The sequence below is a fragment of the Eucyclogobius newberryi genome, unplaced genomic scaffold (assembly GCF_026437365.1).
Source record: "Eucyclogobius newberryi isolate DKJ021-1_F unplaced genomic scaffold, fEucNew1.0.hap1 SCAF_2, whole genome shotgun sequence".
In the NCBI taxonomy this organism is placed as follows: Eukaryota; Metazoa; Chordata; class Actinopteri; order Gobiiformes; family Gobiidae; genus Eucyclogobius; species Eucyclogobius newberryi.
The window spans coordinates 23,807,222-23,833,875 of NW_027315834.1; the positions used below are offsets into that span (position 1 = coordinate 23,807,222).

At 39.0% G+C, this 26,654-nt stretch overlaps 5 protein-coding genes and 2 non-coding genes across 12 annotated transcripts in view; 2 read left to right on the plus strand and 5 right to left on the minus strand.

The window, feature by feature from the left end:
• LOC140367887 (uncharacterized) overlaps positions 1 to 26,654 on the minus strand; it is a 59,962-nt gene that overhangs the window by 1,080 nt on the left and 32,228 nt on the right. The window contains exons 2-5 of one of the 2 annotated variants that reach the window (XM_072454654.1): positions 634 to 659; positions 398 to 513; positions 193 to 307; positions 13 to 122 (exon numbers count right to left, since the gene is read on the minus strand). In XM_072454654.1, the coding sequence (XP_072310755.1) occupies positions 13 to 122; positions 193 to 307; positions 398 to 488 (316 nt within the window). In that variant the 5' untranslated portion in view covers positions 489 to 513; positions 634 to 659. Of the gene's footprint in view, positions 1 to 12; positions 123 to 192; positions 335 to 397; positions 514 to 633; positions 735 to 26,654 lie in introns of those variants that run through there. The other variant, XM_072454655.1, reaches the window with a different exon arrangement.
• On the plus strand, positions 1,293 to 2,185 carry rpl28 (ribosomal protein L28). Its single transcript, XM_072453567.1, has 4 exons — positions 1,293 to 1,421; positions 1,493 to 1,616; positions 1,866 to 1,984; positions 2,061 to 2,185. The coding sequence occupies exons 1-4, from the start codon at positions 1,341 to 1,343 to the stop codon at positions 2,148 to 2,150; spliced, it is 414 nt and encodes a 137-aa protein (XP_072309668.1). The 5' UTR covers positions 1,293 to 1,340; the 3' UTR covers positions 2,151 to 2,185.
• pdcl (phosducin-like) lies at positions 4,359 to 12,198 on the minus strand. Its single transcript, XM_072453499.1, has 13 exons — positions 12,135 to 12,198; positions 11,089 to 11,205; positions 9,947 to 10,087; positions 9,730 to 9,873; positions 9,408 to 9,589; positions 9,251 to 9,334; positions 8,714 to 8,960; positions 8,362 to 8,648; positions 8,146 to 8,293; positions 7,718 to 8,073; positions 5,560 to 5,743; positions 5,291 to 5,472; positions 4,359 to 5,193 (listed from the first exon to the last, which is right to left on the minus strand). The coding sequence occupies exons 2-13, from the start codon at positions 11,141 to 11,143 to the stop codon at positions 4,630 to 4,632; spliced, it is 2,574 nt and encodes an 857-aa protein (XP_072309600.1). The 5' UTR covers positions 11,144 to 11,205; positions 12,135 to 12,198; the 3' UTR covers positions 4,359 to 4,629.
• rpl37 (ribosomal protein L37) lies at positions 13,863 to 16,434 on the minus strand. The gene is made up of 4 exons (XM_072453568.1): positions 16,341 to 16,434; positions 15,665 to 15,800; positions 15,477 to 15,561; positions 13,863 to 13,952 (listed from the first exon to the last, which is right to left on the minus strand). The coding sequence occupies exons 1-4, from the start codon at positions 16,341 to 16,343 to the stop codon at positions 13,883 to 13,885; spliced, it is 294 nt and encodes a 97-aa protein (XP_072309669.1). The 5' UTR covers positions 16,344 to 16,434; the 3' UTR covers positions 13,863 to 13,882.
• Positions 14,458 to 14,539, minus strand: LOC140368466 (small nucleolar RNA SNORD72). Its single transcript, XR_011928177.1, has one exon. It is a non-coding gene; the product is annotated as a small nucleolar RNA SNORD72 (small nucleolar RNA).
• Positions 15,880 to 15,960, minus strand: LOC140368467 (small nucleolar RNA SNORD72). Its single transcript, XR_011928178.1, has one exon. It is a non-coding gene; the product is annotated as a small nucleolar RNA SNORD72 (small nucleolar RNA).
• st8sia5 (ST8 alpha-N-acetyl-neuraminide alpha-2,8-sialyltransferase 5) lies at positions 17,322 to 26,031 on the plus strand. 5 transcript variants are annotated; one of them, XM_072454641.1, is made up of 9 exons: positions 17,322 to 17,941; positions 20,305 to 20,412; positions 20,651 to 20,746; positions 22,301 to 22,393; positions 23,419 to 23,505; positions 23,748 to 23,892; positions 23,974 to 24,086; positions 24,189 to 24,281; positions 24,356 to 26,031. In XM_072454641.1, the coding sequence occupies exons 1-9, from the start codon at positions 17,796 to 17,798 to the stop codon at positions 24,816 to 24,818; spliced, it is 1,344 nt and encodes a 447-aa protein (XP_072310742.1). In that variant the 5' UTR covers positions 17,322 to 17,795; the 3' UTR covers positions 24,819 to 26,031. The 5 variants fall into 5 exon arrangements, with proteins under 5 accessions (XP_072310742.1, XP_072310743.1, XP_072310747.1 ...); XM_072454642.1 differs by lacking the exon at positions 22,301 to 22,393; XM_072454644.1 differs by lacking the exon at positions 20,651 to 20,746 and having other exon boundaries at positions 17,324 to 17,941.

A 26,654-nucleotide genomic window follows, 5' to 3' on the forward strand; every position in this document is an offset into this window, starting at 1 on the left:
AACATTTTATACCTGTGATTTTCTGTGAGTGGCCTGTGTTGTACAACTCGACCAACTCAAATAGCTGTTCTCCCAATGAATCAGAGGATGTAGACACATCTTCGACAATGAGTTTTATTTCACTAAAGTATAGTTCTGAGTGAATCCACAATGTGTTGAAATGATCAATTCATATTTCAAAATTCCGGGTACCTGGGTTGTTTTTCCTCCTGCAGGGCTTTGGAAGCCTTGTCTACTGCAGCAGTCAGTAGAGCTTCATCCTGGAGCAACTGAACCAAGACCGCAAAAGGTAGTTCCAATAACATGCCTACAATGTAATAAAGGTGTGTCTACACTAAAGAACGGTAGTGGAAACGGCATTATTCACTGCACAAATACGATCAATAAAAAGTCTTACCTGTCAGTTTCCCAGCAGTCTCTTTGTGCTGGGTATAAATCCGATTGTACAACTCCTCACCAAGTTTTTCCACATCTTCTTCGTCATTCATAGTTCAATCAAAGCCGCCATCAACGCTATAAAATAAAATTAACCACAAAAACATATTTGTTCTAACCTTATTATTTCAAATCCTATTGTCTTCTCTGATATCATATCTAATATGTAAATGTTAAATATGAGAACTACATTCAAACCGTCAAATAAAATATTCTCAAGGAGGAAAAAAGCTATAATATGCTGATATATAATTAAGGTATATTTGCAGTATCTTCACCATAAACAGAAGGCGCACAAGAATGACGTAGTTGGCTGTAGTTCAGCAATTAGTATTATTCCGCTGAACGATGTAGTGCTGTAAAGTAATACATGATTTTAAGTCTTAGGGCATTTGTAGTAAACCAGAATAAGCTACTATAAATATGTATTGCAGTGACGAAATAAACTCGGTTTTAATGTTGTTGTCTTTTTCTATTATTTTCTTTGGTAAGCTCACGGCGCGGAAGGATCACCAACACTGGTTTTGTTAAGCGGTTTCCGGTCTCGTCTTTCCTTTCCTCCGCTTAAAGGTAACGTGGTGGCCTCGTTTGCCTTGAGAGCGTTGTAAAATACGTGTTTTTCTAATCTAACTTCAATAGACGTTCTTATTTTATATTGGCTGTGTTTTTGTATGATTAATGAACCTCACATGAGTATATCTGGCTCTGCTTATTGTGTAGAAATATGTAGTGCAAACTTAAGCGGTCTAGGCCTCGCCATGTAGCCGCAATGAACCGAAGCTAACTAGCTAACCGTCATTCACTCAACATTGTGTTAATCGGGGTTGTTAGCTAAACAAACTCACTGGCTCGTTTCTGCGAACATCCCGTGTTGATTTGACATTGTTCTTTATTGTAGATACAGCATGTCGTCCCACTTGCAGTGGATGGTCATTAGAAACTGCTCCAGTTTCCTCATCAAGAGGAATGGACAAACCTACAGCACTGTAAGACCAACAGCAGAACTTTTCACTGCAAACGAAGCCTAGCTGATAATTATCTATGATTGTGTTTACAGGAGCCCAACAACTTGAAGTCCAAGAACTCCTTCCGCTTCAATGGGTTGGTGCACAAGAAAACTGTTGGCGTTAAGCCTGCACCTGATGGAAAAGGTGTTGTTGTTGTACTGAAGAAGCGCGCAGGTATGTATGTAATGCTCATTTGCCACATTGCTTTTTATGTGGCTAGTATTAAGGCAAAAGTGTTTTTTATATACATACGTACACACATTCAAATTAATGTAGGATTATAAAATGCATAAGAGTAAGACCTAGCATAATGTGTTATGTTACAATCCCTTCATGGCACGATGTTATGGCATAGATTCTGATCCTTGACTTCAGTAGACTGTTATGGTTGAGTTGTGGAGTTAATGGGACACTACTTTTTAGGTCAGCACAAACCTGCTAACTCCTATGAGAAGATAACGATCAACAAGAACTCCCGTGCAACTCTCAACAGCCTGAGGCACATCATTCGCAAAAGCAAATACAGAAAAGACCTACGCATGGTACGTTCTGGTAATTTATTCAGTACTGTTTATCAAGTGATATTGCAGCTGACCATAATGTGTTTTGTTTTCACAGGCTGCTCTGCGGTGTGCCAGTGCTATTCTGAAAAGTCAGAAGCCAGTTGTTGTCAAAAAGAAGCGCACCAGGGCCACAAAGACTGCATAAATGCGTCTGTAAACCTGAAATAAAAATTGGGAATTCAACTTTTGTCTTGGGAATTTGTACAAAATTGACTGACCCGCTTTATGTTGCCGTTAGGTAATAAAATGGATAAGTAAAAATTGAATTGAATACTATGAGGATTTGGGCATAATTAAATCATGTTGGACATTTTCTGGGTCCTTTATTCATTCAGTATAAGACTTATGACGGATATAATTTAAGTCTTGAATCTACAACACAAATTAAAGGGGGTCTGAATACTTGTATTATATTAATCGTGTGCTCAAACATTAAAGACCATAATGGTGATGCAAGTGTCTTGACAGTTATTGAAGAACTGGGCAGAGCAGTAAAAAGTATATTCAATCAGAAAATGTTTATTGCCAATGAACAGAATTCACAAACAGGACCTTGTGAATCAATGCAACATAAAACGATGAAGAAGAAAAAACTATTAGATCAAAAGGGCATACATTAAAGAAACCAAATTCAAATCTCTTATAGGATAGAAATAAAATAGGTTTACTATGTAGACCAGAATTACTTAAAAGGCTTTGATGGAGGGTTTCCAGGGGTGAAACTTGAGTTTGATGTAGGTGAAAGACAAACACTCTTTCAGGGGCAGTGATTTATGAATTATTAATAATATTAGCTATCATTATGGTAAATTTGGTATAATTGACTAGGTCCCATTTACCCGTGACCTAAATTCAAAAGAACTCACCTCTGCGACTTTGTTTAGGTTCTTCTGGTGCTGCAGGTTGGAGTTCAGTGATGAAGCTGGTCCAGGTCTAGAAGGAGAGACGGGTTAAGAGCCTCTGGCATGTTGGGAGTATGCACCAATATTGTAAAAAAAAAAAAAGAAAAGGCAGTACTGGGTATTCGTTTAGGTATTTTAAGTGGTGCAAATTCAGGCATTTGTTGGTTTTGCGCTCAGGAAAAAATGTTTCAAAGAGTGTGCAATTTCATGGTCGTGTTGCCACTGGTTACTGATGCAGAAACAGGAGATTGATTTTACATAAGGCCACTGGCAGTTTTCCAGCAGGGCTTTTGGGAGCCGTACAAATAGTCACAGCTACTTCTCCAACCTCTTTTTCTCCTGTTGCTGTGCATGATTGTGATTAACTTAAGCATGTGATTTCATGCATACTATTTGATTTGTTTTTGTGATGGGGCTGCTCAAACTGATCTTTGCATTTGCGCTGGTTCAGCAGAGTAGAACTTTTGAACTACAGGACACTATTCATAAACTGATAGAGGAGAATATCCATCTTCACGATCAGCTGGAAAACCTCACTCAAGCTCTCAAGGAACTCAAATGGATGCTTATTCATCACTCAAACGGTAGCTTTCATTTTTTGCTAAATGCAGTACATTTTACAGTTTTTACTGTCCTCCTTTTGATAGTTTATTGGTTATTACTATTGTAGAAATGATGCAATCCAAATTTAGACATGGTTTAGCCTAAATTTAGAGCTGAAAATAGTCCAGTTTTAGACCTGGTATAGCTCCAAGCAATTTTTTTCTTAGGTGAAAAGCTTGAGAACCACTGATCTAGATCTGTGGACTGATCTGTTTCATTAAAAGTTGTAATCATGTAAATTATGTAAAATACATCATCCTCTAGCTTGTTTCTTCTTTGATGTTTCTTCCATTAGTCACATCACTACTAGAAATGTTTACAGTATATTCATTTTTAACATGAACATTTGTTACGTGCAGACCCTGGACACCATGAAAATGAAATGCATCACAATGAAAACATTGAGCATTTATGGGATGAATGGTCTCAACATGGTTAAACAGGACTTCTTCAACAAAATATTAAGCATCTAAAAACTTGTATGTTATTTGCAGGGATCAATGCAGAAACTCATCTTTTGTTGGAGCGGGCTTTTTGTGAAAATTACCTGCACGGCTCGGCTGAACCTCTCATTAAAGCACATCATGTCTTCCTTTTAGCACAGCCCACTCTAATGCTGCTGCTCACTCATGGCTTTGACCAACTTTAGTGAAAGAAACTATATTAAATATTGCGTAAATATCATAACTACTTATAGTTGCTTGTAGTTAGCTTCAGCCTTTGTAAGCACAGTGCAGTCAGTGTTAATGACATAATTGGCCAGAACTAGAACAATCGAATTAGTGGTAAATCTACTGAACCGGAAACTCAGCAACTGCAGCACACAGGAATTCACAGACCAAACAATGTAATTTAAAACCTTTTATTTGCAAATAACAACACACTTAGCGCTAGTTTACTAAATTCCAAAGCAAATGTTGTTTTATTGGTCCATCACTAATAAAAAAGTTAACATAATACATACAATTGAGGATTGATTTACAGATGTCCCGTATTTAAATTCACACAGTACAAACCTGTCGTTTAAATAAACTAATAATAATAAGTGCAGTAATTGTAGTACAACAGACATCACAAATCAACATGCAGGATGGATGTTTTCCTCCCCCCCAGAAGCATCTAGTCTATATCAAGATCAGAGTCATCATCACTCTGGATGGTCTGTACAATAGCTCCATTGCGAATTGTTGTCGAAACAGTGGGTGGCTTTTCTGACAGTAAGCCATACTCCTGCAATAGAGCCTCCAAATCCACAGCAAAGAAGTCTTCCCCAAGCTGGTCCGTGAGGCGCACAAAGTTGCCAATAAGGTCCCCCGCTTTGTAAACAAGCAGGGCAGGGAGAGCACTGTCTCTAAACATCGAACTAGTGCTGATGGCCGAGCTGCGAACACTGCAGAACTTGACAAGAGGGTATTCCTGAGCCAGACACATGAGGCTGCCACTCATGGCCTCACATCCTGGGACATCCGCTTCATAAATGTGGATCATAACAAGAGTGCTTTTGTCCTCTTTGTCCAAAGCTTCCAGGAAGTCTTCGCCATTATTGAGCTCATAGACTTGTGCAAAGCGTTTCCCTCGACAAAACTGCCTACGCATCTCTTCAATGCGCTGCATGCGGTATCGCTGAAGGAAGTCTTCATCATCCTGCTCCTCGTGCAGCATGTTATACTCTTGCATAGTCATCTGAAACGTGAACCATATTCATTTAAGTTGTTACCATTTTGGCGCCAATTATAAATTATACATTTTATTCTGAGGGAATTAAAGCATTTTCTTATACCTTGCTTTTGATCTTGTCTTGTATAACTTTTTGTTTCTCTTTGTCTTTTTCTTCATCTAAATCTGAGCGGCAGGTCATAGACAGTTTTTTGATGAGTCTCTCCATTTCTTTTTTCTGTTCATGTTTCTGCTCCACTTCAAGCTGTTTGTACTTCCTCCAGTCATTGATCACACCCTTTGGTCCTGTGGGAAAAATAGCATTTCAGGTTCACTGAAAAGCCTGTGAAACCTAGAATTCATGACATTCAAGTGAACTGCTATATATGTGACCTGTGTTTACTGATGTCCCATCAGCACTGTAGTCCAGCTCAGGCTCAGCCACATTGGCATCACGAATGGTCTTTCCGTCCCCATCTTCCTCCTCGTTGTCACTTCCCTCGTCTTCACTGCTGCTGTAGTAATACTGCAGCTTCTCTCCCAAAATCTTGTCATCCAAAGTCGTCATGGTCGCAGCTCAGGAAGGACAGACACAAGCTGTGGTAAACAAAAAACATTAGCAAAACTCAAAACAAACAAATAAACAAACGATTCATGTCATACTTACGCTGTTGTGCAACAAAACGTATGAACTATCTTTAGTAACTTTGTAGAATAAATCGATGTCTGGATTCAAAGTATTGTATATTAATCTTCTATAACAACATCGTCTGACAGAAGCCTATTGAGGTCACTTGGCTTAAGTGAAAGTGTGTCAAAGTGACGGAGCGCATTATGATGCACTGGACCGTCGCTAATCGGGATCTCTTTACGTTACGCTTTTATAGTTAATCCGCCTTGAGTGTTTTAATAACATTAACACAAATTACAATAAACGTATCCACATTTAACTACAATAAAGTGAGATACAATAACCATCACACGGAGAAAGAAGCACTTGCAGATTCAATGTAGACCCGTTTGTGGGCTAACGCAATAATATAGTAGATCCATGGCTAACGCTATGCTATAAACAGTATATTAGCTCATATGTTAGCCTGCTCCGTTAGCCTTCAATTACGCATAACAATACAACGGCTGAAATTAAACCACATTAACATCACTCTGCAGCTCACTCTGATAATATACAATACCAAAGTCACTCCCGTCTTGTCTCTCCAGGACCGGGATCAGGATCTGGGGCGAAGGACCACTGATGACGTGACGTCAGAGGCTAATCCGATCAACTTCTTCAGTTTTTGTGAGTATTTTACGAACCAACAGCAGCCTCTTTATCGCCCCCTGCTGAGTGGTTTGTAGAACGACAAGGCAGCATACGTAACATGGACATACGATAATATACATCCATGGTTGTAACACTGACATTTCCAAATTTCCACTGTGTGGACTAATAAAGGCTTATCTTATCTTATATAGATCCATTTAAAACAAACAACATATAATTCAAAACAAAATCAGGATGATTGTAGACAAAGGTTCAGTTGTAGTCATCTGGACTCAGTTTTAGAACTGAATTTGTTTGAGTCCAGATCACTACAACTGATCCCTTTTCTTCAATGGAACACTCCTGGACGAATGAGGGACTACACCGACAAAAACAGGATAACAAAATTCTATCACAAATTTTTAAAAAGTGTTTTGCCAAACATATGGAGATATTTGCAAGCCGCGGCGCGCGGCCGAAACTCCTGGGCTATTTCGTGCCGCGGCTCCTGAAACTGATGGGCTATTTGACCGCGCCGGGTTAGGGTTAGCCATGAGGCTATATGGCCGTGCCGCGGCTCTTGAAACTGCTGGGCTACTTGACCGCGCTGCGGCTCTGTAGCCACGGCTTTATTTAAAGGTGCACTACTACTACTCCACTCTCACATTCATTCACTAGAGACAATTTAAAGTCGTCAATTTACTTAACACAACAGAATTATTATTAAGCAAAAATATTACATTTGGAAAAATATTACTATTAAAATATTATGTATAAAACTATCACTGGATTTACATGTGAAATATAACAGTATATTTTTCTATTGATGATATCATGAAAGTTGTTTTGATATAAAAATGTGAACATCAGGTTTATTGCTTATTATAAAAACTTTGGTGCAAAAAACAAAACTGTTGTAATCTTTCAAATATGTGCATGAATCTGCACCTTAGTGGGTCATTTTACAGTACTTTCACATTTGTCTTAAACAATACAATACCTCAATACCTTGTGCTAAAATGTGTCTTCCAACGTATTACCTTTAAAGACACATTTTAGCACACTTCTATTGGATTGTCAAAATATAAGAAATACGAAAATAAGATAAAATTATATTAATCTTTGTCAACACTTTGTTTCTGCCTGGATTAAATTTGTTCAAACATCTGTAATCCAGTGCATCGTGGCGTCAGACCAGACAAAGATTGTACCATTGCTCATGTAAACCAGTGTGTAAACACTCTGCAAGTGTCCAAAATGTTTAAACTTATGCAAAATCCTACATCATAGCTCATCTTTTCTCTTATTTCTGTCTTCTTTTTCTAATTCGGCTTGGGTTGGCACTCTGAATGCCACATAGGGACATGTTCTGGTGTTTAAACAGACCAACTTTTTCAATGTTGCAGAATTCACTATGTCAAATCCAACTTTGCCTCCAAAGGTGCTTGGTTTCCAATACAGGGGAGAACATATAGGGTTCCCCAACAGTCCTTTCAGGGAAAAGGGGGCCCCCATCTCTACCATGCTTTCTCCAAATATTGCTCCTGGGCGCGTTTTCTCCAACATGAGTGCGGGATAAAATTCCAGCGCATTTATGTCACCGTGATAAAATTCTTCAAGTTGACGGGCTATTTCCTCATCATCTGCAAAGTAAAAAGTATGAATCATTTGTGTGAACATTGTGGCATGAGTTATGCTGTTTTTTCCCTTCTTACCACTAAACTCTCTAAAGGATGTATATGGCTTCAGATTAAATCTTTTTCTATACTCGTTGAAGGGCTGTATACGTAGAAGTCGGGACGCTTCAATGGTTTTCACAGCAACATAAGTCACTACAGTATGCAAGTTATAACCACCACCAATCTAAAATGACACAGATTAAAAAAAAATGTTGGACACTGAGACAAGAAACCAATGACGACTAACTTTACCTGGCCAGCAGGTTGTCGGGAAAAAGAATCCACCAGCTTCTCTATGCCATAATGAGAGAGTACACTGGTATTAAAGACAAACTGTCGGTAGGCAAATATATCTCCATCAATATTGACAGCATCAGGCATCAAAGGGTGCCAGTGGTACAAGTGGACAAACTCCAGAGCAATACGGTTGCCATATTGAAAATCAGTGTAGTGCAGCATGGTCGGATCAAACTTCAACTTCATATGGTATCCACTGAGCTGCTGCACATACTCTTCTATAACTATTCGAATGGTCTCACCTTGAACAAACAGGGGTTAGTTTGCACAGATACGAAAGCATTAAGACGTATTACACCCAACTCACCAATAATGATGAATCGTGCGGTCTGAAAAAGCTGCTCATCATCCCAATGTGGATGCAGAGTCTTCAAAATGTCACACACTCTGTTGTGTTCCCTCAGCCAAATTGTGGCATACATCCCCAAACCAGGAAGTAGTCCAAACAATTCATGACCAAAGGACAGCTGCTGGTTTAGGGGAGTGTTTGGAGGATAGTTCATCTTCACAGGAGCTTCCACAACAGTAGGGGGGAACATTTCTCCATCTATGAGCTAAGGAAATCATATTGGGAAAATATCATACTTAATATTTATTCTAAATCCTTGCTTGCCAAAATATTGTAACGGCATATATGATGAAGAGTAAAATGTTAGCGTAGGTTCGTAAGCAGGCCATGCCTCCACCTCTGCCTTGTTATAAGGCTTCTTATACCAACAGTTTGAGCTTTCATGGATCACCAGCATCCATCTCACATCATTAAATACTTTTTCATGATTATTTGCATATATTTGTGGTTGCGAGGTCCTTGCTAATGGAACTATCAAAAATATCAAATCTCTACCTGGTATTTTAGTTTTCCATCTCTTAGAAGCCTTAGCTCCAGCTGACGTTCCAAGTTGTCACCATAAACATGTCCAGCATCTACCTGGAGGTATATTAAAAGTAATAAAACAGAAGAAAAAATGAATGACATAATACAATGCTGAAACACAACTCACGCCATGACTTAAAGCCTTTGTGAAGCCTGGACCCATGCTATTATAAGTCTTGAAGAACTGGTGTGTAAAGTGTTGAGCAAAAAACGCAAACATCAAGTTAGAGCCTTGTGGGTCTTTTCTGAAAGTCTTCCTCTTAAATAACCTCTCAACCAACAGTTCAGGATCAGGCAGCCCAGCTTCACCTAAATAGACAGAGAGGGACACAGATACTGAAGCATGGCATTAATGTCATTACACATGTAGTAATGTGTAATGACACGTGTCAGAAAGAAGGCGTAAATGACACACACAGTGAGGAGAGTGAAAGTATTGAGAAGCTCACCTCTGACCCCAAGAGGTGTAGGGCAATCCTCTGGAACTGGAGGCAAAAGACGAGTGTAGTAGCTAACATTGTAGTAGGACTCCCAGGAAAGATAGCTGTATTTGGAGTTGTATGTTGGCGGGCTGGGTACAAAGTTGGATCTGACTGGTTAGGCAAAATGAGGATGAGTGACTATGCCAAACCTTGAAAATGTGTCATGGAGGTGCTGTTTCTGAACCTCTTAAGACGAGACGCATAAGCGTGTGCCTCAGGGAAGTGCTATTGACAATGTCCCAGATCCAGCTGAAGTGTGTAAGGATGAAATGCACCACTTCAGGGCGAGGCCGGAGAAAAAGTCTCACTCTGGTCCAAAATTCAGCTAACATGGGAAATAAAAAGAAAACAATGTTCACGCAATCTTATTTGTCTTGTTTTGTGTCTCACCTACAAATCCAATCCCTTAAAATTACGTGCAGATCATGAAACAACAGGTTGATTTGTATAAAAAGTGTCTTTTGCCCTTCTCTAGAGCCCCTTCATACATAATTTCCAGTAAAATGCCATGTGCAGATGGCCAGAACACTCTCCCCATTCACACATGCTTCAGTCCAAGAACATAGCTTTGTTCACACTTGACCTGGCATTTGTCTCTCTGTGTTCGCAATGTGCTGCAACATAACAGTAAGTAAACATGGAAACCAAGCCCGCAACCAAAGGCTTTACACACACATACACTTTTCCTGCTTTAGTTAAATTGCAAGACTAATACAATTGCAGGGAAATCAGTTCTGGCTTCATTCACACATGTCACTGCTCTGGAAAAAGTCAGGTAAATCCCCAGGTAAAGCTGCACGTGTGAACGGGGCTTAGGACTTCATTTGAGGAAAATGCATTTCTTCATTTTTTGGGGGGTTTAAGGATCCAGGATATATTTTGGAAGATCTAGCAATTATCTAATCAATTATAATGGCATTTTATTGGAGTGTTCCAGCAACTGTTTTGGACATTGGGCCGTCTCTGAAATGTTCAATTGACTTTTTATTCCCCAAATTTGTCTATTGTTTTTCACTTGTGCGAAGAGCGATGTAACGGCCTCACACTTGGCTCGATTGTATCTCAGACAGGCCCAGTGAGGTTAGTCTGGAGAAAAAATATTGAATCCAGCTGGCTAAGGAAGTCTCTTCCTGTCCTGTTTAATTTAAATATTTGGGTCTAGACAATATGAGGCTAAAGCCAAAGGCTATGATGCACTATTCATCTTGTAACAACAACGAGCTGAAAGTGGTGTTTTTATTTCATGCAGCTAAAATATTTCTGGATGTTTTTCAGGAAATATGTGGAATGAAATTGTAAAAAAGTATCTGATAAGACAGGACTCACGAACAGTGCAGTTTTCTCCATGAAAGCCGGTGCGAACGCAGTCACATTCATACATGTCGTCAGCATATCTCACACACACACCCTGGTTCTGGCAGGGCAGATAACAGCATGGGTTCACTGTGGAAAAAAGGACTTCATTGCAGAACATTCAATGGGATTTTATGGGCATTTCGGACCAAGTCGCTGTTATGGCGCTTTTTCCTTTTATTGAACCAATTTCACTTTGTGTTGAAACTCTGCAGAAATGTTTCAAATGTTATTTTCAGTTAGACTTGTCTTCATCTGTATCTGAGTACTGTGTCATTATGGAAAATCATCTCTAATCATTTCTGAACAAAAGCACCAAGTGGGAAAGTGCTCTTTGCCAATACAGCAGCACAAATATGTCTTTGTTGTTCACACAATTGGGAATGAGGGGAGGGGGGAATAATTATACCAAAGGATTAGAAATGCACTAACTTTTCATGAAAGTAAATTACACACTAATTTGCTGTTTACAGTTGGATAAAAAGTAACTCACGCAGCACTCACATTGCAGCACTCAGCTCAAATGTAAGTGAAACATGTAAATACTTGCTAACCCACCACGGTTCTACAATTTCACGACACTCTGCTTGTAAAAGTAAACATTAAAGTATTAACTCAAAGCATATTATGAAATCAAAACAGGCAAACAGTTACTCTACATAGTCTACTTAGTGACAAACTAAATGAGACAAAGGGAACCAATCTGGGCAAGCAGCAGAGGCATGTTATAACCAAAGACCACTTGAGTTCAGCAGCCAAGTGTGCACGAAACCTGGAATCTCTCCTCAAAACAGCCTCTACATCCACTTACTTATGAGGTAAGGCTGCGGGATTGTACTTGCAGGAACACGTTTTTGTTATCAGGGTCTTCAAGAATGTTTACTTTGGAATTTAAAAACAATGACATCTTAAAAAAAAAAAAAAAAAAGAAACACTCAAACAAAAAAAAATCCCTAAATAAAGTGGTTAAAAATTAAACAACTAATTCATCATATGTGCATTAATAGCCAATCACGTACCTGAGCCTGAGGAAGCTTTCTCTTCCCCACACGCAGCTTCGTCCCACCACAGCACGAGAAGCACGCACACGGGGCCCAGGTCAAACACTGCAACCAAAGCGACACATTAGTACAGTGAGCGCACAGACGCACGCACAGAGGCATCGCGCACGCACGTCTCATTTCTGCCGCAGATGAGGTGCGCTGTTTTTCAGTGTGAGCGGAGTGGAGGCGAATGCAAAGCCGCAAAACTACTCAAACTTTAAAAGGTTTTTTTTTTCTCCCCCCCCCCGTGAATCCACGTCGGAATGAGCTTTTATTCCTGCTGTCCGAATGCACATCTCACACTAAAAATGGGACGGACAAACCGCAAAGGAAGCGTAGCCCTGTCCCCCCTCCCAATGAACGCCCCCTGCTGGCGAAATGCCCTCGTTGCATGCCTGGTGGAAGATGTCGGTGAACGTAAACCAGAGACAAATCCCGTCATTTCCACCGTCGGACAGGTTTTACAAAATATACCAGACAGACAAGTTGTATCACAATTTTGTGTTGATAAGACTCGAAACACCCGCACACAAGGGGGACCCGAAACTGACCACCTTTAACCTATGTAAACAATGAAAACTCTGGCCTCAGTGTGGACGTTTTTTTTTTTTTTTACAGAAAAAACGTTCCCATGGTGCGTGAAACCAGCTTTATAAAGTCAAAGATTACACCGAGACAGAAGAAAGTCCAAGGTTGGGTGAGAACTGTGCATAGGTTGTTTAAGTGAGTTACATTTGTAGTAAATGTTTGGACTCTATGGGCTTTATTGCATGACAGAATTAACTAAACAATTCAGAACGCGATGATTACGAAGCTTTTACCACTATTGTGTTTGCCCGGTATGACAATTTGGGTTTATAGTTTTACTTCCTAGGTTGAAATGAGCAGCAGATGTGTTACCCAGCAACCATACCGTAAACCAGGGCAAAATCTATTCAATCTACGTCCACACACAACACTTCACACGTTAAATGATTAAACTGTTGTAAATTCCGTGTAAATTGGAGACAGCTATTTTGATGACGAGTCTATCAGAACTCAGCTCTGCTTTGTAATTTTCAACTTTTAAATTCTTCCCACGCTGCAAGTTGACTGATGTAAAACTGCAATATTTAGGTTCTATCCCACCGGGCAATTGAGAAAAGCCACGGTATGTGCTGGGCAACAGCTAGTAAAAGCAAAACCAGGTGGTCTTTCAGTCAAGCTGCAGCTTCCTCCCACACAACATAAGCCATGATTATCCTGGAAGTACAATTTAGGAATTTAGAGCGATTGCCAAATGAGAAAGAGTAAAATGATAAGGTCCTGCGTACAATTACTTATTTTACCTGTAGTCAAAGTTTCCTTACAATATATAGTTCAGACTAACTCTGGTTACATCAGTTTATTAACATCCACTAACAAACCAGCAGAAAGGTCATTCCAGTAGTTTTAAAGTTCCATTAGGTGCATGTACATTGCACATGAGAAAGGCTCTGCCACCAACAGTAGAGCGTGGTATGTAGAAGTTCACCGAGTCTGCTAAAAAGGTTGTTAGACGAGTGTAGCAGAGCAAGAACTCAGCCAAATATTTATCAGGACACTTAAACAAAACATAAATTTGGTAATAAACATGTCATACCGCCAACTTTGGTTTTAAAGGCTCACAAGAACAGTTACGTTTGCAAATCATGAAACAACAAGTCAGGAGTCATTTACAACCAGTTTTATTTTAACAAAATGATTTAAGATGAACTGGAGGCAGCGACCGCAGCACGTCTGGGTTTAGGAGTGGTGCCTTCTCTGAATCCATTCCTGTAATAGAAGAGAGAAAGCCTTTGGTCACGATATAAATGAAGGCAAACCGCTTAATTTTACTTGAAATTCAAGGCATTTTAACCACAGTCTACACTTAAATAAAAAGACCTGCAATAACAAGGTCAGACAATCACATCCGGACTGAAGTTCAATAAACGGAAACTAAGGATTTAGAAACCAATCATTTCATACTCCTACACACGTCATGAGCTTAGAAAAGAGGTTTTACAGAAAGATTTACATTTTGTCGTGGCTTCCTTTAGCGTCTCGAGTCAAATTTAGTAAAAATCTAGTTCAAATTAATAGATTACTTGAAATGGTCAACTCAATTATAGAAATGAGTTGCAGCTCCAGTTCTCTAGCTCATTTCACACCTGGATATATGAGCTAGATGTTTGAAATGCGGAACAGTTTCTTTTCCATATTCAGCAGCAAGTGGGAACAAACGCACCATAAACTCACTTGAATATCGGAAGGTACCATTTAAAACTAGTTGTTACCGGTCTTGTCTCAGCCAAAAGGTGGAATCACAATGAAGTCATAAGTTCAGACATTTGAGTATTGAATAGCATCATTGACAAGACCGGTCTAGATTATACACATCAAAAAACAAATTCAGCCTTTCCAGATTCAGTTCACAGGAGCGTTTTTCACAATAGATACGACAGTTCATCCACACTAATTCTATCTCGTTTAGAGCATTAAAGATTTAAAATAATGCTCCTCTGGCCCGGGGAAACTTAACACGCACACACCGCTTCAGTCAGAAAATCCAGACACAACATTAGGAACAAAATTTGAAAAATGCTGTACGCCACAATATATCCAAAGCAGTTTAATTAGGGGTTTTACTGATCATACTCGCTTGTTTTAAAATAAAAGCTTCAAGTTTTCCCCCCACTCAGTTTAGTTTCAGCCAGTGTTTTTTCGGCACATGTCGCTCTAGGCTTTTGCAGGAGAGATTCACCAGTGTCGGCTGCAGCGCAATTACACCTCCATATTCTACATTTCACATCACCCCAAATATCACAAGGCGGTGACACATGGTCCAGCTCAAGACAGTTATGAACCGGGTCAGTATCCCTAGAACTAGTTCAGTTCACCTGCGCTGACTCTTAGAAGTGTACATTCATATGTTTAAAATATAGACTCTGTAAAAGTATGTTAAACACTTTCCAAATCTAAGGATACTGAAGAGAAATAGAAGGGATAAATTATGACTAGGCACAAAGTTGTTTACTCGGACATTACACACAACTGCTGTATTTGCTGGAGGCCAAGTCTCGACTGTCTAGACAAACTTAATAGTCACTCTTCCTTCAAGTTCCTTTGTAGATCACATCACAATATATGAAAAGGTAAGATACACATTTGAACCAAGAATATAGCATCACCTTTTTAAGATCATATTCTAAAAGTTCAAATCATTGGCATCTCCGTAAATTCTTTAAACTATTGTGGTACCTTGTGGCCTCTTGGACATTTTGAGGACAGTATAAAGGATCCACATAGATTGTATACCTGAATCTCCGGTAGACAACCTTCAGGTGTCTCAGGCGGCCAGTGCCAGTGGTGTTCCTCCTCTTGGCTTTGGCACTCCAGTTATCTGCACCCATAAAAACAAACATGATTTCAGTAAAGAGAAAACTTGCCTAGATCGAGCTACAGAGCCAAACCACAGCTAAAGGCTGGTCTCTGATGGCGCTTACACTTTCTCTTGCGCTTCTCGGGGTAGCCGCACTTGCCGCATGAAGACTTCTGCAGGTGATACGCTTTGGCCCCGCACCGACGGCACAAAGTGTGCGTCTTGTTCCGGCGCTTTCCAAAGGATGAGGTTCCCTTAGTCTAAAGCAAAAGCACATTTGTCAGTGTTGCAGTCAGAGTGTGAAACGTTTCACAGAAAACATCAGTAGATCGGTCTCGAGTCTTGTCTCAGCGAAAAAGGAGGAATCACGATAAAGTCATATGTTCAGACATTTGTATGATTTGACATCATCGACAAGACTTACGTACACTTCTCTTAGGACCGGCTATGCTAACAGCTAACAAGTTAGACGTTACGGTTTAGGCTGAATTTCAACAAGTTCCAAGTTAAACCTGCTCAACTCCGCAGTATTTAAATACGTGCAATGTTCAGTTTGTTTAAGTGGCGATTGCGTTAAAAATACCACATTTATAACCACGGAAATGAACCACAGCATGACAGTATCACGGACTAATCGTGTGCAACGCTTCAGTAAAGACAAAATCGTAACATTTTCAGAAAATATGTAAACTAATGGCTGGCAACAATTATTCACATCACATTAGTAAATACGTTGTGCCGGGGAAAGACTGGATGAGGCTGATGTTGTAAGATTTTGGCTGATCATTTGGCAAACATACCATTTCGTCCGATGGCTAGGGGGAAAGAGACCGGAAGCGGTGACGGTGCCGCATGAAATAACATCCGTGCGTGCAACATTAAATAGTGTCCCCCTCCAGGTTCATCTACTAAATCCATTGTCCCAGGCCACACACAAACACACATAGTCTATATTTTCTGTTTACAGTGTGAAATATGTTATATTTTACAGTGTATATTTCACACTGTAAACAGAAAATATAGACTTGTAAGTATATAGAGTCTATGATTTCTCACATAGGCCTCATTAAAGAAGTGACATTGGTATAGTATAACAACAATACTTCTTGACTCATATTTGTTGTTGCCTTTTTAAAAATCTATATACCGGTAGGTTGTTTTGTCATTGTTTATTGTTTTATGTTGCACCGAATCACCAAAGCAAGTTCCTGTGTTTGTGAATTATGTTCATTGGCAATAAACCTTTTCTGATTCTGATTCTAAATGTCAGATTTGACTGCATTTTCAATAATTCTAACAAAATAAAATATATACAATCTTGAAAAATGCCGTTTGTATTTTCTTTAGAATGTTGTGTTAATATGATAAAAATTGTGTAATTTTTGGAATATTTTTTTACAACCACTGTCAGAAAGTTATTGGACACAATTTTTTTTTTTTAATTGTGTTTGATTTTCATACAACTGCAGTGGCAAAATGTGCCTGTAGTTGAAGACTCACCATCATTCACCAGGCGCGTGGTCCTGTCTCTAAGAAACCCAAATCAACATTAAAATGACAAAATATGTACATTATTTAATTACATGTATTAAAAAGAGGGAGAGAGAGAGAGAGGAGAGAGAGAAAATAAATAATTAAAAATAATAACACATTTGATGGTCTTATAATGAGTAAGTAAGTAAATTAGCCAAGGCATGAATTGTGTCATTTTCAGCCTATATGATATGAACCCTCATTACATTTGAGAGGACACCCTGACCTTGTATTTGGCTGAGTAAGGATGAGAATCTTTGGGACACAGCGCGCCCCTGGCGCCAGACGGAGAAAAGGCGCGTCCTCCCCTTTTGCGGTGATACTGGCGCAGCCCCGACCAGATTTGAGACGATGACCATGATGTTCATTTGCACCGATGAACTAACAGTGGTCTATTTACATGCTATTCTACACTATTTTGTCGGATTCGACGCACATTGTTGATCTACATGGCCAGCTGCTCCTAGTGCGTCTTTTTTAACGCCTGTGTGTGTGTTTTTTATTTGATATATTTATATATCATGCGTCAACGCGAGTAATGCGGATTTCATTGTTTCTGTAGCACACTCGATTATCCGTTTTTCCTGACCACAAAGATGCCGTGGTCTACAGACAGTGAGCGCTTGTAGATGGACAATGCCGTGTCCGATGGTTAAAGGAAACTTGCGCTTCTGGTCCTGAATGCAGCGGAGAGACACCTCGGGTGTCATCCTCGGCCTTGGATGCTGCGCCGCAGAATGGGATACGTCGACCCATCGTCGGGTAAAGACATACTCGGCAATAGGTCTCTTTGTTTTATATTTATTTGCGCATTTGGGCTCGTCACATTATTGCAGCAGATACTGTATGGAAAAAACTACATTAAAAGGTAAGTGTGAAGTCATAATCTGTAGTTTTGATGGAGTCAGACTGTGAGACTTTGGAGCACAAAATGGTAAATTTGAATGAATAAACCTGCTAAGCACAACTCTCTCTGACCAGTGATTCTAGTCTATAGGAGTCTATAGGAGCAGACTGGCACCACAGTGTGTGGAGAAAATAAGCTTCAGTGGCTGAAAAGAACGGCAATTAACCATCCATTTTCCCAGCGACATAGAAACCGTTTTCATCGGATTTATTTTCTGATATATATTTTTTTTTACAAAGATGAAGCATCACATTCACGCCATACATAGTGTATATGCTGTGTATGGTTATTATTTCCCTTTGTTATCCCAATGATCTTTATTTTATTTTATGTTTCAGCCTTCTCGACTGGTCCTAGCCTACATCTTACAAGGCATCCAATCACCACAAATAGGCAAAATCTAATCATACTTCTGACGTGTCAGATGATGTGTATTTCTTCACAAACCTTTAAACATTTCATTTATTTTAACCAGGATAAACTCAGTTAGGACAAGGCAGAGTATAACATCCCCATGACAGCCTGGGGAATAGACATGAGTGCAAGTAGTGATATACTATAAGCTACTTTTATTTGCAAACCCCTCCCTTTACACTTGGAGACAAATTTCAGTGTGAGACGAGCAGATGTTGAGAACCTGGACTATATTTCTTTTTCTTTTTTAAATGAACAACAAACCAAGGACTTGTGAAGGATTATCCCACACAACCAGACTATTTACAAACAGCACATATATGGTTACCTGACATACATGTGCTGCAGGGTTGAATTCCTCATAACCCCTTCACCTTTGACATTCCGCTGGGGTGAATATTGACAACACATTCATGGCATCCGGAGAGAAGATGCATGAATTCAGACACCTCCGCTCGCGCTTTTCCTCCTGGTGCTCATCCTAGAGTCAAAGAGGGAACAAGCCATACGAGACAGATCAGCAGTTAAATGGCAGCCATTTTGCTACAGTCTGTGGGCACACACAGCACACAATGAGAGCGAGGATAGGATGTGATATCAATTTACGTAACACAAATGCTCTTTACTGTACTGTGCTGTGCTGTGCATTATATAAATATTACATGTAATTTACAAGCCTGCAGTTTATTACACAAGGTTTTCCACCATTACCTCAAAAATTGCAAAGACAAATGAAAAAATGTAAAACTACCTAGGTGACCCACTTTGGCAGAGAAACACGTTTTAACTTCAAAAGGTCGCCTGAAGAATAAGTATATTTGTGCCTCCCAAGTCATCTATCTGATCAAATTGATGAGTAATTCTTCCTGCTCACTGCTATAAAAAGAAACATGGGAAACAGAATTGGCCTTGAGATGGACACTTACATCTGTGCTGGATTTGGATTCACGTTCACAGAAATGTTAAGATGCGTTTATGTCCTGGTTCGAGTCATGGTTAAGTCGTGATGTGGTTCACGTTTAATCTCAATGTTGATTTGGTGTGTGTGTGTGGGGGGGTGTATGCACCCATTGTTCTGGCCTGACGCAAGGGCTGTGCAATTAATCCAATTCATAATAGCAATTTCAGTCATCCTTTTTTTGATTGCAAGTGCAAAGTGTAATCAAAAATATAATTAATTGACTTATATTCAGAAATATATGTGTGCTCGTTCTACTTCTTAATACTTGGAGCAAAGCCACCTTTTTAAACAAGTGTCAGTAAAAACAGTATTAATAAAGTATATTAGGTCTAGGCTTTCTTTACAGATGAATTGTACAGTAAGTAATTACTTGAAGTAATTGTGATCTCAGTTATAAGCCAAAATATTGTGATTATGAATTTTGCCATTAAAAAGCCTGATTTGTCACACTAAAAATAAGTATAAAATTATATTAAAGTAGTTAGAATAATCAAATCTGCAAGTTGATAGCAAAATTATATTGTCAATAGATAGAAATTTGCTATTCTTATGAATGTATTCATTAATTCAACTTGATACATTCTCTCTAAATTAACATAGCTGCACTGGTACATTCATTTTCTTGACGATTCTTTAAGAATATATTGATTTACAAGTCTAACACTCCCCCGCCAGTATAACAGAGTGTAAGCCTGAATATTTGGATCTCACTTGGGATGATGGCACTAGTCCAGTCTCGCATAAACCATAATAATTAACAGACACTACTGTACTGATTGAACCATGATAACAAGCGGATGATTAATTCCTTGTCATATGTGAGTGTTTCTTGAGCCAAAATGCCGGTCCCCCCGATGTATAAAAGCATGCCTGTGTGAATGAGCTGCTGTTTGACGATTGCACACAAAGAACAATAAATCCCAAATAAACTGACTAATTTTCTTATTAGTGCGCAACAGTTTAGCCGACTCAAAGGGGACGAGGCAGGAAATTGGACGGGTCCAGTTAATTTCTCGGACGACGGATCTCTGAAGCCGGCCAGAAATGGAAGGAAAAGGTATCTTTCCAGCGTGACTGACTGCACAACACCTCTGAGAAAAGGGAGATGAACAGCTAGTGACAAAATCCTCCAGTCCAGCATGTTGTGTGGACTGGGCAACTGATAATGTTTTTTGAAATGCTACACAGAAGCACTTTTTCTCTATTGTCTTTTTTAGGTCAACATGAGTGGTGAATGTCACAGGACTCAATCACATTAACTTTAATTCTAATATGACCTGTCTGCATGTTGACAGATGTTTCCGTCAGAATTTTCAGCCAGATTCTCAGATCTCCGTAATAGTCACACCCTGCCTAGCTGATATTAAGAAGAAAAAAAAACGCTCTTCCAGGTAGGCCTCACTGAAGGCATTTCTTTTTTAGTACTTTCACAAAAAACAAGAATGCCTCTTTCTTTTTCATTAGTCTGAAAGGTATAACTTCTCATATTTTTCAGTGGTGGTTGCACTTCAGATTTGCTCTTGCATGTTCTCCGATCCCGTCCACCTTGACCTCAGATGCCCTGAATCCCATTTCCTCTTTCAGAAGTTGCTTTTGTACTGGCTTCTCCCCTGTGTCCCATCCAGCACCATTTCCAAATGCCTTGTTGTTCTCAGCCTGTGTTCCATATGTTTCGCACAGCCTGTGTGTATGCCATGTACATAGTGTGGACACGTCTCTCTGCTTACCCCAACCTACCCTTCTCACATCTGCATTGTCTCTCTCTGCGACCCGGATAAACTTTTGAATTACTTTCAAAATATGAAGACAGGGTTTCCCAACAAATCACCCAATGCTGTCAACACAGTCCGTGTCAACACAAGCTATGGTAAAAAAATAGAATAAAATAAGCTGGCTACTATGCAGTCATTTTAACCAGCAGTGCACATCAAAAATAATAATTCACTGAGATGAAGACATTTAAGTCCTGACTTGGCTGGCCTTTTAAAGCACATACTTGCAAAGATTCGATCGTCTTTGCTAAAACAAACACGTTCAAGACATATGATCCTCTTCCAGAAATACACTGCATCATCAGGTGGATGTAGACAACCAGTTTCATCATTTGTACAGCTTCATCCCAGCATCCCCTTTTAAGCATCCTGACATTGTACTTGCTTGTTGTGTTTTCATCATTTTTATATTTTTTTCATTCGTGCTATGGAAATTTAAAGCCACAAGTAACATCTATTTTATTATTTCTCATAATTTTAAATGCACTTATTTATGTCAATTCTACACTGCACATTATTGCACATCATTCATTTTAACTCAGAATTCAACTTCTAATTGAAGACCCTATGTAGTCAATTCAAGTAATTCACAACACATATTTGTGTTAATTGCAGTGATTCCATCAATAGTTTTGTATAAACATTACAATATTACACAATAGTCAATATGTGAACTGAATCTCTCTGATCACTAAAAGTAAATGTTTGTCTCCAAAGAAATTGCCTGATTGGATTTCATCAAGAGTCTTTCTGGAAATTTAGCTCAATGTGTGTATTTGGTACCCAAATGTAATTTAAATATCTACACAAACACAAAAAATTGAAGATTCATGAATATACAATGTTTTTAAACAGATGCAATACAACTAAATGTTAAAATTATGCTGACTCTAATTTTACACACATTGTTCTCTAGACTATAAAAATATATCACGATATGAACAAAACCACACTACTCTGCACCAGCCAAACACTCACTTCAATCATATTTGCCATTCCACTGACGGCAAGCCTGATATAAGTATTTCATGAAGTCAAACCACGAGCATTTGAAGTGCTTGCTAATGTTGTCCTTAATGTGCCATTTAGTGTTCTCTATGTAGTCTACAAATACTTCTGCTACTGATGTTTTTGACTATCCTTATCCAGACAATAATTGTATGTATCTCACAGGTTTCTGGAGAATTATGAAGGCTCCTTCGCATACAACTCCACTACATGCAGGGAGCTTAGACAAGAGATTATGGATGTCAAAGTCCTGACAATGTGAGTCTTTGTAAAGCAGAGTTGGTTCAGAAGAGGATGGGGCGTTTGTTAACAATATTAGAACCATTTTACAAAATGTTACTTCAACTTGTACAAACTATTATTTTAACTTGAATAGTAAATATGTAGAATATATTATTATTATTATGTACATACATGTAAACTAAACATGATAAAAGCTAAAAAATATTTGGAAAAATATATCTTCGTGTTCCTTCTGTGATTGCAACAGATTATCTTCCGCCTCTTACGTAGGATTTATGTTACCCTTGACACAATCTCCTCTCCCTGTTTGTTCAGGCTTGTCTCTGGCATCACCACTGGTTTGTAAAATCTCTAAACTCACTATTCATTCTAAAAGTATAACATTTTGCAATTAAGTCTTATACTTTTTGTATCTGAGGTACATGACCATTATGACCCGGATTTAGATTATTAATGGTCAGTAGTTTGAACACACTGACTGTAAATATGAAACAATACGAACAATGTCCAGTGACCTTTAATACAAGTCTGTCAGTCTTGGTGCGTGATGAAGCGTTGTGTCTCTGGAAATGGAAGAAAACAGCACTATGCCTGAAAGCCAATCAATAATGAAGCCTCGAGACTTCTCTTCCACCCATACAGACTGTCATGTCAAGGACAACTATTTACAGAAGTGCGAGTTAAAGTCACAGGCAATTTCAGCTATCATGATGTACTCTTGGAGGAAGAAGAAAATGTCTGTAAGACCTTTTATTTTGATATTTAAGGAACAACACCGGCGTGGCCTGACAATGCAAACGGTGACAACAGGGTGGGCCCAAAACTTTAAAGTTTTAAGCAGAAATAGACTTAAATCAAGTATCAATCAATCGAGTAAATCAAAGAATTCTTGGGAACTTGCCTGCACCTGTTTGTGATTATTCATGTTATGGCTTGGCGATGTATGTATTTTGAATTATGACTTGCACTTGTGGCTACAAGTCACCCATTCCCCTTGGTAACCAATATACTATTGTACAAGTGTCTATGTCTTTTTCCAGGGTTAAAACCTCTGAGCTGTTTGAGAGGTGGAGAAACGTACAAGTGTGTAGATGGGCCCAAAACAAAGAGGAGACCAGCAGCTTCAAGTAAGCAACAACAAGACTCTTTACACACGTGAAGACTCCTGCAAAGCACGGATGCCTAGACATCTAGAACAGCTTTGTACCTAGAGCCATTATTGAGCTTCAAATGAAACATTTGTATAAATGGGGTGTGCGTGATGGGATTGCAGGTGTTTGTTTTTTAACCACAGATGCAAAAACAAATTTGTACAGTGACAATAAAGGTGAACTGAATTGAATTTATATTTGCCTTTATTTGCCTAAAGAATGTCCCTGTCACGCTGCTGCAACGCTCCTGCCTTTTTGTTCACCACAAAAAGAAATACTCCAGCAGGAACCAAACTTAGGTATGAGGTGGACACCAGTGGAATTCTGCCCATCACCTCCGAAATCTTTAAGATGTTTCCAGATGTGAGTTATTTTGAAAAGCAAACAGATACCATTAATCTCATCCAGTCTATTACTAGATTTGACTAGATGTTTGTCTTTCAGGACATGCCATATTCTAAATCACAGTACAAGAAATGTGCTGTCATAGGAAATGGCGGCATTATCAAGAACACCAAATGTGGAAGGGAAATTGACTCAGCCGATTTTGTCTTTCGGTATCGTAAAACAATCTCACGGTTATTTCATGTTGTGTTTTGTGTCACTGTTGCTGTACAGAGGCCTACTAAGGTCAATGTTGCATGATTGGTGCTTTGCAGGTGTAATATTCCACCCATTAATGACAAGTACTCGGCTGATGTTGGAACTAAAACAGACCTAGTCACCATAAATCCAAGTATTATCACAGAAAGGTATCATTGTAAACGTGATCACCCACTTGTTATTGCACCTTCATGCTCTAGTCTGAATCCCGTTTGCTTTACAGGTTTCAAAAGCTGGAGAAATGGCGCCGACCATTTTACCAAGTTCTTCAAAACTACGAGAACTCCTCTGTCGTGCTCCCGGCATTCTACAACACACGCAACACTGACGTATCTTTCCGAGTCAAGTACATGTTAGACGACTTTGACTCGCAGCGAGGTGTGTTTTTCTTCCACCCACAGTACCTGCTCAATGTGCAGCGCTTTTGGGCCGTGCAGGGCGTCCGAGCCAAAAGGCTGAGCAGTGGTCTGATGCTGGTCACGGCCGCCTTGGAGATGTGTGAGGAGGTGCATCTCTATGGTTTCTGGGCCTTTCCAATGAATCCCTCCGGCATCTTTATCACACACCATTACTACGACAATGTCAAGCCACGACCGGGCTTCCACGCAATGCCTCATGAGATTTTCAATTTCATCCACATGCATACTCGTGGTATTATCAATCTGCACACAGGCCCCTGCATGTGATTCCTCACCACACAATTCAATTTGACACTGTTTGCCCCTATTTTGATCACTTTAAGAAAAACAATTGCTCATGGTAACTTGCTTGCTTATTCCAATTTTGTGTATAATATCGACTGATTTAGTAAGAGGCAAACCTCTAGTGTTCTCCATAGTGATGTTGTTTCTGTGACATGTTTTCTTGTGGCTCTGCTTTACAAATGGTTTTACACAATGGTGCACAGAAATAAAGATTAGTCTGACTATGGGCCATAGTGGGTTACTTCAACCCACTCATCCCATTATTTTATTTCTGTCTGCGGCAGCTTGTGACAAACTGGAGTCATAAAAAGCTAAACAGCAATTAGAAATAGACACAATATACTTTTAAATGTAAAATACTAATAACAGTATTTTTAAAAAGTGCCTATTTTCAAAGGCTACTTTTGTTTGAAGGATTTTTCTGGTGTTTTGAGAAGAATTGGAAATGACTACCTGTGTTGTAATTTGAACCCGGCTTGTAGTTTTCACTGGCACAAATTTGATAAAACTGTTATTTAAAGTTGATTTAAAAAAGCAACATAGCACTGTTGAGTCTTTTTATGTCTTAAGCCATACTGCCTTATAAGCTGTAACAGCAGTCCACTCAAACAAGATGCAATTCACTCACTGCTTGTTTAATGGCTTAATGGAAATAATTTGGCCCAATCTAAAGGAATACTATGGGTAGTTTTCCTTCACATGTGATGCTTTGTTTGACATTGCTCCGCACTTAGCTTTGTGCCTGCCTGCTTTACCATTACAATATGTTTACATTTTTACTGAAGCTAACAGTGATTTGTACTGACAGGGTAGGATGGATATCAAAAGATCCAAATGTAAAGTGTTTAGAAATATTGTTGATTTCAGAATGAAGACGAGTGCTTGTTTCTAATGACTGATGGCCTGATTTTGTGCTGTAAAAAAAGCATTGCATAAATGAGCCCCGATGTCCTAAAATCACTTTATTTTCAGAGTATTCTGCTAATAATTTTATGTACATGTACTTTTCTTGTTTTTATTAGGTTTTAATTTATGAATTACTTTTTTACTGACTGTATGTATATCAGAGATCCACTGTTACTTCTGTATGCTGAAGCATCAAAAAAAGAAAACCGGTTTGTGTAAGTTATAATGGATCAAGTGTTTTTAAACTCTCTTCTTGTTGTAAATAAAATTCTTAGGATATATTCACACACATCTGTGCCTCAAATATTTGTGGACGATAAGTGTAGTAGAGTGATTTATACAAACTTTCTCCTCTGATTATTATAGTCTTTAGTACAGCTTCTAAGACCAGTCTTCATGTTATATGTCTTAACATTGGCCAGGAAAAACACAGACTCTTTGCAGCCTTTTGATTCGATCAAGACATTGTAATAAGGCATTATTGGGCTCAGAGCCAGGTCTCACTGTGTCTGAAAGAGAGATGTAAGAGCGCACACATCACAAATCATTAATTTAAAACATCAACAGCATTTTATTCGACGGGACAAAAAAAATTTAATTGTGAGTTTTCTGAAGTATTGCAATTGCGGTGAGATTTGCAATATATGATTACAGTTTTTTTTCCTAATCACAGATTTCTTAACTTATCTAACAATCATAAAAATACAGCTTGATAAATGCTGCAACACTTTTAGATGTGTGTGTGAGGGAATTGGTGACCTAGAACCACTGTCAGCGAGTGAGGTTTATGTTGCAAATGTACACAAAATCTTACAAAAATAATTTCCGTCACAAAAAAAGCATGTTTACTGTTTAGCATCGGTATCGGGTTGATTCAGACTTGAAGTCTAAGCTTCAGGAACAACAAGATAT

Coding starts and splice junctions, on each gene's coding strand:
- rpl28 (XM_072453567.1), top strand. CDS start 1,341: ATGTCGTCCCACTTGCAGTGGATGGTCATTAGAAACTGCTCCAGTTTC. Junction 1,422..1,492: donor ATGGACAAACCTACAGCACT/GTAAGACCAACA, acceptor TTGTGTTTACAG/GAGCCCAACAACTTGAAGTC. Junction 1,617..1,865: donor TGTACTGAAGAAGCGCGCAG/GTATGTATGTAA, acceptor ACTACTTTTTAG/GTCAGCACAAACCTGCTAAC.
- pdcl (XM_072453499.1), bottom strand. CDS start 11,143: ATGTATGAATGTGACTGCGTTCGCACCGGCTTTCATGGAGAAAACTGC. Junction 9,874..9,946: donor TATGCGTCTCGTCTTAAGAG/GTTCAGAAACAG, acceptor TTGCCTAACCAG/TCAGATCCAACTTTGTACCC. Junction 8,294..8,361: donor CCCGACAACCTGCTGGCCAG/GTAAAGTTAGTC, acceptor GTGTCATTTTAG/ATTGGTGGTGGTTATAACTT.
- rpl37 (XM_072453568.1), bottom strand. Junction 15,562..15,664: donor CGAGAAGCGCAAGAGAAAGT/GTAAGCGCCATC, acceptor TTATGGGTGCAG/ATAACTGGAGTGCCAAAGCC. Junction 13,953..15,476: donor GTTGTCTACCGGAGATTCAG/GTATACAATCTA, acceptor CTTCTATTACAG/GAATGGATTCAGAGAAGGCA.
- st8sia5 (XM_072454641.1), top strand. CDS start 17,796: ATGCTGCGCCGCAGAATGGGATACGTCGACCCATCGTCGGGTAAAGAC. Junction 23,506..23,747: donor GAGGAGACCAGCAGCTTCAA/GTAAGCAACAAC, acceptor ATTTGCCTAAAG/AATGTCCCTGTCACGCTGCT. Junction 24,282..24,355: donor CCAAGTATTATCACAGAAAG/GTATCATTGTAA, acceptor TTTGCTTTACAG/GTTTCAAAAGCTGGAGAAAT.